The sequence below is a fragment of the Eleutherodactylus coqui genome, chromosome 3, assembly GCF_035609145.1.
Source record: "Eleutherodactylus coqui strain aEleCoq1 chromosome 3, aEleCoq1.hap1, whole genome shotgun sequence".
NCBI classification, from domain to species: Eukaryota; Metazoa; Chordata; class Amphibia; order Anura; family Eleutherodactylidae; genus Eleutherodactylus; species Eleutherodactylus coqui.
The window spans coordinates 265,229,072-265,242,126 of NC_089839.1; the positions used below are offsets into that span (position 1 = coordinate 265,229,072).

The 13,055-nt window shown below is 40.0% G+C and overlaps 1 protein-coding gene across 1 annotated transcript in view; it reads left to right on the top strand.

Moving 5' to 3' along the window:
* The window catches only part of DPYD (dihydropyrimidine dehydrogenase), a 1,260,313-nt gene that overhangs the window by 717,894 nt on the left and 529,364 nt on the right, over window positions 1-13,055 (top strand). Inside the window, exons 12-13 of the mRNA XM_066597377.1 lie at window positions 9,399-9,583; window positions 12,123-12,338. Coding sequence (XP_066453474.1) covers window positions 9,399-9,583; window positions 12,123-12,338 — 401 coding nt within the window. The remainder of the gene's footprint in view (window positions 1-9,398; window positions 9,584-12,122; window positions 12,339-13,055) is intronic.

Consider the following 13,055-nt stretch of genomic DNA (forward strand, 5'->3'; position numbering starts at 1 on the left):
GAGATATTTTTTTATGCTCCCATAACTGGGGAATGGAGGGGTGACGGCTGCCCTTGGACATGCTGGAACATGGGATAGTTGTTAATGTTGATAAAGGTGGTGGTGAAGGTGGCGGCTCAACTTCTGCTATCTATTTCCAACTACTAGCTCTGCGGCCCGATTGCGGAAGAGAGGCCTAAGGTAGGTGTGCTACTGTCCCTAGACAGAACTGATTCTCTGTGCTCAGAGGATACTGTATGAACAGGGAAAGAAGATGGAAGAAGAGGGAGCTACAGTAGTAGAAGAGGGAGCACAATGAGACTGATTCTTTGCTCTCTGGCCCAGATAGGCTCCCCAAGACAGCTGATGGTATTCTTGCTGCTGTCCATGCATATTGTGTTGAGGCTGCTTACATTCTTGGCGCATTTTAAAACTTTACCACAGATGTTACAGATGACCACTTTTCTGTCATTACCTGTAGTTTTAAAGCATTTCCAGGCTGCACAAGTCCTAGGAGCAGACCCAACTGTGGGCTTGATGTTGCTGCTGCTGTGATTAGTAGTAGCTGATGGTGGCCCTTATGTTTTTCTGCAATGCCCTACTTGCTGTCTTGGCAGGGTGCTTCCTCCTTCTGCAAGCTGATAAAATATAATTCATTGAAATGATGAGTAATTCTGTCAATATTTCATGCTGCTTGTGGTTTGGTTAACATGAAACCGCTAACAGGGTCCCTTGACCGTTTTACATCTGTACCTGTTCTGTCATTGATTTATTAAATATTTTAATTTTTTTACCTAAATATTTAGTCACTTTCCCTATGTCAAAAGGCTGGTATACAGAATTTTCAGTCACATGTTAACAAAGGTCTTTGTATTCCAAAGGCATAATAGGTGTACAGCATGTTTGCTTTTCATGAAAACATCCTGCAATTAAAGCTTAAATGGACATCAATGTACATCATGGACCATTAAAACACTTAGCTTTCTTCCTGTTCACTTTACTTAGTTACCTAGCAATAACCGAGGCTGCTGCCGGCACCTGTGCCTCGGGGATGTTTACCTGGATAAAGCATCTTATATAATGTAATATACAGCTGGAAAGTAGAGACGTAACAAGCAGATCCCCCTTCAGTGATTCTGTATGTTCCATTCAAATGTGAAAGCAATTGATACTTTAGTGATCTTTTAGACACAACTCCAGAAAATTCAGCCTTGGAAAGTTATTCTAGTATGGCATTGACACTATGCTTTATTGTAATCTCTTCCTAGTTCGGCTCTCCATCATGTTGAGCTATAAGAGTTTATGATCTCACAGTTTTATTTTATCATTTGGGTATTAAAATGATTAATCTTCATTTGAGCACCTTATGAAAAGGTTTGGAAATATACAAAACCTTGAAGATTTTGGGTATATATTAGGGTTATACCAATGAAATGATTAAACTAAAACCCTTTAAGCACGAGTCTCATAAACACTTTATGTTAATCAGTGATACTTGGTAGTATTATATGGGTTATCATATCCAGGTAAGTCCTTTACATTTGTTCCGTTGGGGGCATATGGATATCATAGATGTCAGGCAGACAGATGTGGATCCACCTTGCCATACAATAGTTTGATTTGGGGCTATTCCTCATGCTCTCCAATGTACAAAAAAGGGATATGCTAGTCAAAACTAAAACAGGTTGGAGAAATAGGCATCAAGTTTATTAAAAGATGCATAGCTCTCAGTAAATTTGGTGCATCTTTGGCTGCCCATAAACCAGAAATTGAAATCTATGCCAGGCATAGATTTGTGCTATAACTCCAGTTTATACACTCACTTGGGTTTGACCATGGACTATCTAAGCAGGTAGCACTTAGGCAACCCTATTTTTCACTCTTGATCCCTCCAAGTGGGATTTGGTCTTCACTACAGGGTCTCCAAGCTGTTTTTCACAAAGATAGTCTTAGTAGTATGCCTGCTGACACCGCACAGAGTTTAGGTACTTGAAGGTGTGAACAGGTTTGTATCCGGAGGACTGGCTATGGTCAGGACTAGCGGCATTGGAAAAATAATTATATCCAGGCAGAAGGTCAGGGCAGGCAGCAAGTAATAATGAAGTCCAGAATACAAAGACGGGGTCAGGAAGCACAGAATATAGAATGGTCAGGAATACAAGCAATGCTCATGATTGGAATACAGAAATTAGCGCTTTATCACAATGGCTATAGGAGGCCAATTTTTCTTCTAGGCATTCTCCATGAGGAGGATGCCTAATATAGCAGGACCTGAATGGGGATTGTTGGGGGACATGTTTAGTACGCACATATTGGTCCTATAAGGGGAGTGTGCATACCCTATCGACAAACACAAGGGAGGCAGAGGAAGACAGAGCACGATGTATAGTATGTGAACAGCCTGACAATGGCCCCAGCAACAGATGAGTGGGGAAGCTGCTTCAGTGTGCCCTAACAATAGAGGAAGCTCCTCTCTACTAGCGAGAGATGAGAGCTATTCATAATGAGCAGCTTCCAACTTTAGCAGACCCAGTCAGTCCATATGTTGGGGAGAGATTATACCACCCCCCTACCCACTCACCCCTAGGTGTCTCCACACACTTTTTGGGTGCTCTCCTTAAGTGGACAGAACACCCCTTCTGGCCCACGTCACAGGCCTCTCACCAGCTAAGCCAAAAATGTACTGTACACTGATAAGGGGCAAACACCCCAAAACAGCTGTCTTTATATGGTTTTCTGGCCTGCATAAAGGGTCTGACATTGATATGAAAGAATGCTGCCATCCAATAAGTGGTGCTGCAGAGGTAGTAATTCCATTTTCCTTATTTGCATAAATTACCCAGTGGAGCTTGCATGGCCTTATAAGTCTTTTCACTCACCCTATGTTCACTCACCCCTGTGATAAATGCTGATCATTTGGGTATTTCAGAAACGAGACCCTTGGATCACTGGGCTGGCTTTTGACTTAGGAGAAATTGTCTTCATAAGATACTGCACACTGCATGTAAAATATATTCAATGAAACACTATACAAAGGCAACATTAAGAAATAATCTATAAAATCCCATTGTTATGGTGTATTTATACTGTGTCCTATTATTGAAAAGCGATACATTGTGGTATATGCATTATTTTTGACTCATTATTGGTATAGTTAAAGAAAATACACTGCTTGAACCATATGCCTGGTGCCCAGTTGCAGGTGGATGATCTACAATTTCCCTCATCTTCAATATGGTGTGTAAAAATGTCAATCTTTTATATAGCACTTGCAGATATGATTTTTAAATGTCATAATGTGTGAAAGGTTTAAGTACCATTAATTACAAAATTAAATGGTCTGTACAGAAGTAAGGAAGTCAGCCCATAAATATGAGAGGTGTGACTTCTCGAAAGATAATCATCATGCTTAAAATGTCACAAAAATAGCTTGAGATAAACACATCTGGAGTCTTGTTAAATGCCTTTAGAATCCTTAAAGAGGTTGTCCAGTTTATCCTTTTTAAAATGTATTAATTTACAAAGTAGAAAATTACCAAATTTTCTATTTTCTAATCATGTATTTAAAATTCTGCTCACCTACCTTTCTTATATTAGTGCTGTATCCCGGTCTGCTCCATAGAAAGGTATAGCCCATCAACCAGTCGGTCGGGAATACCATGATGTCAGTCATGTGACTCACTCATCATGTGACCTCTTGCATACAGTTGGCAATGAGCTTACATGACGTCCAACCTGAATAGGAATAATGACGGAATTGCTGCTTTTTTAGTAATTGTTTCAACTTCTCTACTGTGTCTATTTACTTGTTGCATTTTCTAGGTGCCATCAGCATGTTGTTAATAAAGTTAAATGTTAAGGTATATTCAGAAATGGATTTGACGTAAAATCTGCTTGTAATACACACTGATTCTATGGCAAATGTGAGTTCCATTGCTTTTAATGGGAATTTTAAATCTGTATGCAGATTTAAAATCCTCATTGAAAGTAAGATTCTATTCCTCAATAAACTGATATTCAGCTACGGTATCAGTCAACTAATCAGTGTCAGTTGAATATCAGGGTTCACATGATATATCTGGTGAATCACATGATTGACGTTCATTACAATGAGGAGACAAGTCAATACTTTCCAATGAAAGCGGTCACATGTGCGTTTTTACATGCATGTAAAATTTGCACCTGCAAATTATAGGACAGCGTTTTGCGATTCACACAAAAACTAGATTTTTGTGCGAATCGATGCAACTTTGACAGTAGGAAATCCTACTGTGACAGTAGGAAATCCTACTGTCAAAGCCCTCACATAAGCCCTAGATCCTGGGGAAAAAAATTAATACATAACCAAAAAGGGGTGTCTCTTCTCCCGGGTCCGCGGCACTGTTCTTCATCATTTTCTTCTGGCCAGGGATTTGAAAATACCTACCTTGTGGAAGCGCTGCCTCTGATTGGTCAAAGTGCTCAGCCAATCAGAGGCAGCCCTTCCAGGAGGCGGGAATTTTTAAATCCCTGGCCAGAAGAAGAGCAGTGCGGGGACCTGGAAGAAGATGCTGGAGATGACAGCGCTTCTAAGGTGATGTATAATTTTTTTTCTGCGTCTTGGGCTTATTTTCGGGCTAGGGCTTATATTTCAAGCCCCCCTCAGCAATGGTATAGCATCAGTGTTCAATAATAAGGGGACTCCCAGTGAGGATGAAGGAATCCCCTGCCACCGCTGTGGCAGAAGATCGTGATCTTCTCCCTATGTTTTTAATGGGGCCGATGCTGCTGCTGCCGGCCCCATTGACAACAAGGCGAAACCCCTGGATGTGACAGCATCCAGGGGGTTCACATCTAAGGAATCCCCAGCTGCAGCTGTGACAGCTGCAGCAGGGAAAACCAATAGGACCCCACTTTTATGCACGAATTTTGCCATTGTGTGACCGCACAACAAGTGCGAATTTTAAAACGTGTCTGCAGCTTCGGTCACGCAAATTTTATACATGCGTTTTTGAAATTTGTTTCCCACGCCTAAATGCATGACAGAAATCACTCATCTGACTGAGCCCTTAAGGGGCCTACACACGTGTGATAAAATCACGCAATGCGAGATTGAGTGAAAATGCAGAATTATGAAACCAATGATTTTCAATGGTTCCATTCCCATTTGCGATGTTTTCACTCATACAATGTAGAGTGGGAAAAAATTCCAGCATGATCTGCCTTCTGCGTTTTGCTTTTTGTTACCTCCCATGTTTCCCTATGGAGCCTCCTTTTTATTGCATCGCAAAGCACAAACTTGTGAATTTCGGGCGATGCAATGCATTTTTAACAGGCCTCGTTTTTCTCACGGCGATATCGTGATCGCCATTGTGAAGGAGCTCTTAGTGTGAGGTTAAATCCTGATGTCATAATAGAATGGCCGTGCATAGGACTTTTTATTATAGTACCATATATCTATACATTAGCAAGCCTTGTGTAACTGGGAAGTTAAACATGTTCTGCTGTTGTGTGCTCCTTAATTGTTGATTTGAATTCAGAGGCAGGCATGTATTTATTTCTGTGTGATTGCCCCCAGTTCATCACACCAGGATCATACTCAAATCCTGCATTCAAGCAGCCCATGCATTTATTCAGATACATGGCTGGATTCAGGCCCGGCTCAATTTAACCGCCAAAAAGCGATGCTCTAATTTTTTCTGTATAAATATTAACACATTTCTTGGTTAAAGGTCCGTTTATTTTTCCATTGTGCAAATGAAAAAACATGGTAAAAATATAAAATATACATTAATGTTAATTAATTTATGCAAAACCGTTCCCTGCAGGCTCTGCACATGACTACAAACTAGCATATAACATTCTAATATAAGATCATCTCTAACTGCATCCAATACAGAAAATATTCAAGAACAACTCCCAGAAATGGAAGTTTAGTAGACGAGCATGAACGAACAGTGGGCAGCGACTAACAGAATGATATTTATTACGGTATTTAATTTGGTTTGTATTCAAAGTCCAAAATCGCCCATTAAAGTTTATTGGTGCATAAAAATAACAATGAACACGCATTAGTATCCATGTTCATTGCAATTTTTTTCTTTTTGCACACCCTGTTTTCTGTAGGGTAGGACAAAGTTGACATCACTTGGGCCTTCTTGTATTTTTTTTTTTGTGTTCCTGAAAAAAGATGCAAATAAGGGAGATGGAATAATACCTCTGCCACACCACCTATTGAAAGGTGCCATTCCTTCAGATCAATGTTAGACTTTTTATACAAGCCTTGTAACAATGACCAGGAATTGAAAACCAAGCCAGAATCCATACACAGACAGCTGTTTCAGGGCTTAGTCACACGGGCGCATCGGCGCCCATGTTACTGCAGGTAGAAGACAGCCGCACTTCATGACGGATGTCTCTCTGCAGCTCCAGAAGAAAGAACATGTGACCGGCTTCATTGCTGGTCATGTGTTCATTCTTCAGCGCTGCGGGGAGTCGTCTGTCTTGAAGTACGACTGACTTCTTCTTGCATTAAGGGCTTAGGTATATTAATAAAATGCATAATGCTATAATATATTCATATACGAGATCCAACAGGACACCTGGATAGCTTTAGGAAATGTACAAAGATTTATTATACTGTCGAGACGGACCCAGAGGGATATATACAGAATCCAAATCTCTGAGTGACATGCAGAAGACTTAAGGCTGGTTTACACGGGCCGATGATAGCTCAAAGATCGCTCAAACAACAGTTTGAGTGACAGCTTTGAGCGATCATTTTGCATTAACTTTTAAGTAGCTACTCAGCTACTAAAGAGCAATTAAATGTGTAAATGAAGCCTTAGCTGAAAGCAGTTAATAGCCGAAGGGCTCTTATCTGCTTTCAGGTCCTTCATTGTCCAACGGGAAAGAATGCTATTAGCACTCCCCGTGGAGAACTGCTTATAAAGCTGAACGATTTTTAGGTTGGACTGAATTTAACGATCAGCTAGCAGTGCACAAAACATGCATGATGGGCGCACATTTAGACGCAACGATTATCGCTAAAAGGATCTTCTTTTAGCATTTTTTTGTCAATATCGCTGCGTGTAAATGGGCCTTTACAAAAGGTTATATATACAGTAGGCTGCTGCTTAGGTGTTAATTGGCTTAAGCAATCTCTTAATCAGACAAAGAAGCCAGGAAGAAAAGAATCTTTTTCTAAGTTTACTTTAGACATAGGAAACAGAAGTAGGGGGGGGGGATACAGCTTGTACGTTTCTTTATTAATAGAAGTTTAGTTAGTTATACTGGAACAGGAGAAGAATTAAGCCCCATTTACATGGGATGATTATCACTCAAAATTCGCTTGGACAATTATTGCTCAAAATTCACTCAAACGATGTATTTTGAATGATAATCGTTGCTTTTCATCAGAATGATGATTTTATGTTCAGTTTAATACGTCACAGAAGGGGAAATATAAAAACATTAAAACAATTACGGAAAGTGGCCATATACTTACTGACTAAGGAGGGCGGATAGCTGCATCCCCTCAACATGCAGGTAGCCCTCCTTAGTAAGTAAGTATATGGCCATTTTCTGTGATTGCTTTTATGTTGAGTTTAAAATGCATTTTAGCTGGGCAGCTGATAGCAGGGACCGCATGCTGTGATTCTAGATGGGAGCACTGATAACATTGTATTCAGCTGTAGTCCCCTGGCAGAACAAAGGGGCTGTATGCAGATAACAGACCATCTGCTGTTATCTGCATACAGCTCGGGAAGGCTTATTTACATGCAAATGAAGCTAATAAGTTGCTAATGGGCATTAGTGCCCATTAGCAGTTTATGCAAAATGATTGCTCAAACTGTCATTCTCCCTCTCTTTTGAGGGAGCATCTTTGCGTGTAAAAGGGGCTTTTGTAAGGCAGCAATTAGTATACAGTCGATACATTTCATTTGCATAGATACATTTGTAATAAACAGAACAATTTATAATATGCTTCCGCCTTCTGGCTGATAACAAAATACAGTACCATTTGTCGCAATATAACTTCTATATACAATATAAGTCCTCATACCACAATATAACTAAATGTAATTTCTATACGTAAAGCAGTAATACTTTTCAAAGGAGAATTTCTTTTCTATCTCTTTTTTTTTTGCTTATACACATTTTCAGTAGCATAATATACAGAATGCTAAATGCAGGTCTAGAAATCATAGCGGCTCAGATATATACAGTGCACTTATGTATATGTATTAAATGCATCAACTTACCCTTCTGTCAAGGGCAAGGGATATGTATTCAGCAAAACACTGTGATAGATTAAAAACCACTGATTATTTTTCTTTGATGTCCTTTAAAACTACTTGTCTCCTTGTTCTGAATCCGGCTGTAACTATAAGTTTTTTTTCTCATTTCCATTTTATACAGTATTCTGTATTCTGGGGTAATCAGAAAGCAGTCAAATCAAAATGAATAGCACAAGTATAAACAAGCCTTCTAATTGTTAGTATTACTACAAGGTGTGAATACAATGTACTGTGCATGGAATCACATGGGATTAATTAGTAGTAATCAGTGACGTCACTAGGTTTTTATAGGGGATATCCAGGCAAAATACATTTTTGAAATATGCTGAGTTTGCTGGAAAAAAAATGAAAGTCCTACTTATCCAATCCCTGGCCACTTATACTCATTGGCTGCTTTCTATGTTCTGCTGTAGCGGTGATAATGTCATCAACAACAGGGCCACGTGACCTCTAGAGCCAATCACAGGCGCTCACTTCGGTTTGTTTAACATGTCCCATTATTGGAAGGACATGGCTAAAGGGTTATTGATCCAGGGAGTATTCCGATTGCCAGATTGGAGTCAGGAAGGAATTTTTTCCCTTGAATGGGGAAAATTGGCCTCTAACGCATTATTTTCTTCGTTCCTCTGGATAAACATTGGTGGGGTGTGTGTGTGTGTGGGGGGGGGGGATGAACTGGAAGGACATATGTCTTTTTTGGGCCATACATACTATTTTACGGCTGCTTAGTCAGAAGTAGGGAGTGCTAGGGGACAGGATATCGCTAAAGTGGGAACATTGGGGAATCTAGTGAGGTGAGATTTCCAAAAAATGTATTTTTCCAGTTTAACCCCTCTTTAAATGCATTTGTCAGCATATTGGGAGGGCATACTAGCTACAGGCGGTGCAGAGGCAGCAGAGGCAACCTGTCTTAGTGCCTGAGAAGGCCCAAAAGCCGCCCTGCCTCACTAGAGAATACATTTTATAAATGGCACATGGTATGAGGGGTTCCTATTGCACTTTGCATTGGCACCCATTGACCTAAGTTACAGTGCAGTGCACTCTATTCCACATCTAAACTTGAAGATAAGTCTAGTGAGCACCATTACATAGTTTTATGTTCTACGTCTAATTATGCTTTTTGTATGTTTTCGCTTACAGTTATTGAAGCCATGAAACCCATCAAGTTTACCAGATGGGGTCTACCTGAAATTGACACTGAAACTATGGCAACCAGTGAACCTGGAGTATTTACTGGAGGCGACCTTGCTGGCTTTGCTAATACAACCGTTGAATCAGTTAACGATGGGAAGCAAGCATCTTGGTACATTCACAAATATATACAGGTATGCTATTATTGTTATATATGAAAAGTTGGAGTAGACAACAAGTGATTTATGGAAATCATTTTAGAATATTGGTTCCCAACATGATTAACATAGGGGAACTTCCACTTCTAGGAAATCACTACACCTCTTTTTGAACCAAAGAAACTTGGCATAAAGGCACATAACAGATTCTATAGAACAAGGCTTCTCGATGTCTTTTTCAATGGGACATCGCCAGTCAGGATATGGTGATGCCTGGGCCTCAAATGTGGTCCATGGCAAAATGAAAGAAAATTTGCTTTTTTTCCGCATTTGTCTCCTAATTTATCATGCCATTTAAGAAATTCCCGTGCCATAAAGGGGTGCACTTGGACTTTACAATGTTTAGCTAGGTGGTACATGTCAAAGTTATATCCACACGACCCAAGGTTTCCAGATAAGACATTGTCCAGAGCATCACATCATATCTCTGCCAGCTTACCTTATGCCTTCTGTGCATCCTGTTGCCACTACTTCCTCAGGTAAGTGATGCACATACACCCGGCCCCCTACGTGATGTAAAATAAAACATGATTCATCTGACCAGGCCACTTTACATTGCTTCTGATATTCATGTGTCCATTGTAGGTACTTTCAGCACTGCATAGAGCTGGGATATTTGTAGTAAAGGTCCACTTACCGCAGTCTACTGTTAGCCAAAGATCGATTGACAGGCATCCAATTATGTCCTGTGGTGTACTAAAATAGCTGACATGAAGGCCATTGTTCGGCCCCTGGCTGTCATAGCAACACATTGTCAATCTGTAGTCACGTTGTATTGGATGCTATGAGAATGCCAGGGAGACTCCTCACTATAACAATTTAGGCCGCTACTAACCATGACATCTAGGGGGTTAGGTGACCGGGATCATGATTTTCTCTGATAGACAATATTGTATGGTTATTAACCACTTAACACAAAATCACTTACATGTACGTCATCTATAAGGTGTATTTCCTGCAGAGTGCAGTACATGTACAAGCCTTTGTGCTCATAATGATGTATGTGTATGGAATTCTGCAGGAAATGCACCCTGCAAAATACGTAACTGTATGTGATTTTGTGCTAAGTTCATTCAAACGAATGAAAGTGAATGATAATCATTCACTCTAATGCTTAATTCACACAAGCGCATAAGCCGCGCGTTCTTTACAGCCGTCCAATAAACGCGACCATCTGAGGCATTGGTTTCCAATGCATTCGTTCACATGGGTGAATATACGCCACATAAAAACGTTGGACCATAAAAAACGGAACATACGCGACCGAAATATGTGCTGAAGCATATATGGTGGCTAAAAAGATGGTTCTGGAACTATCTTTTGCCCGATATACAGCGGCAGCTCCCATGAGCTCGAAATTTAGCAGCATCCAATGCATTTTAGCAGCATCCAGCGTTGCGAAAAGCTTACAGGTGCCTGTTGAGGCTTTTGAAGGCATCCCGAGGATTTATGCAGAGCCAGAAGTTTTCTGGGGTGCAAGGTATTTTTTTTTCTAAAGACGTTGCTCCAAGTCATGTGAATGGGCAAGAAAACGCTGTCCGTGATTGTGGAAAAATGTCTATTCAGGCGAATATACAGCGTGAAAGAGAAAAACTAAAAATGCATATGCTAGAATGAAAGAGCCCTGAACATGAGCCAAGGACTGATCGACGAACGAAAATCGTTCACTTCTCCTTTAGTTTCTGAAGGACTAAAAATTATCGTTTGCTTGTTCACTTGACATTCTGTTGAACAGCGCTGACAGCACATAGGGCTTATTTTTGGGGTAGGGCTTATAGGCTTGTATTTCAACCCACCTACCCCCCAATCCCAGCAAACCAGCAACACAAAATTGTTAAGTTGCCGTGAGAAAACGCTGTGATATCGCACAGAACACAGATGCAATATCGCTGCGATTGTCTTGCGTCCATATTGTTGTCGCCCATGTGGAAGCGTCCTTAATGGCTGATTGGAGTATATATAGGTGTTACCCTGCATTGCAATCCTGCCTCTGATGATAAGATAACTACTCAAAATGGAACAGCAATGGCTAGCCTATTTTGAGACTCAGTGGCTAGAGTGAAAACTGCAACATTTCAGGATTTTTTTTCAATATAATGACATTGAAAATTAAAATAATATGTTTAATATAAAAACTAGACTTAAACAATAGGGAATTTTCTGATGAGACATTCCCTTTAAGCAATTGCATAGCATATTATATTTTCTTCTAAGACATGTGGCAGAGTTAATTTAGGCTTAGATAAAGTCTAATGAATTTGTGCAGATATCTTAGTGTGAATAATCCAGTGAGGTGAAAGTCAATTAGGATAATTAATTATTGCTCCCTGGTGGGAGAAACTATCACACGCATAGACATCCACTTCACAAACTTTATGCAATTGCACAGAATATTAGGCCAGTTTTTTTCATAGACAATTAACCCAGTGATATGGGCAAACCAAAATTTGTGTTTTAGTAGCCCTAAATGTGTAATTCAATGAAATGTGTAATTGTTGTAATGCATTTTTTACAGGGATTACATGGAGTGTCTGTTTCTGGCAACCCAGAGCTGCCATTGTTCTACACACCTATTGATACAGTGGATATAAGTGTGGAAATGGCCGGATTGAAATTTCTGAATCCTTTTGGGCTTGCAAGTGCTCCACCAACTACGGGTGCCCCGATGATTCGCAGAGCCTTTGAGTCTGGATGGGGTTTTGCTCTAACAAAGACATTTTCCCTGGATAAGGTAAAATATTTCTAGTAGTATCTTTATTACAAATTAGCTATATTTGCCCCAATACTACCCAGCAATGAGGGAGGAGCTTATTTGCATAGCAATTAGTTAACTCAGTATGGCTGTAAGAAACTGAAAGTTGCCAAAGCTGCTGTACACTTTAAAAAAAAGCACTTGAGAAGCTTCATTCTAGCAAACGGTGAAGGCCAAGGTCTTGAATCCTGTATAGCCACAGATCTAAACTTATGCTGCATTCTTCTATGAGAAATCAGAAGCTTCCTGAAATTGGAAGAAAGGTTTTTTTTATACGTAATAAAATTACTTATTTGCTATTGAATAAGGCAAATACAGCATTAAGTTAAAGAGCATGTATCACCTATATGTTGTACTAATTGAAATAGATACTGCCACACTTTCAATTTTTTTATCTGTTTTAATTTTCTCATTGTAGTTCTTTTTTAAACTGTTTCCTGTATATGACTATGGGAGGGGGGGGGGGGGGTTAAATTTGCCTGAGCTGCAGTTAACAGCATTTAGAGATATGATTTACATAAGAATTTATGGGCCATATACACAATGGACAGGAGGAGACCCATTGACTTCTATGGGAAGTGTTCTAAGCATGTTCTAAGAATTGTACTGTAGGGGGAGTAGATAAGCTGTGATTATTTACATATTGTGAATGCTGGATCTTGAGAGTGAGAGAGATATCTTTCTCTCCCTCCCGAT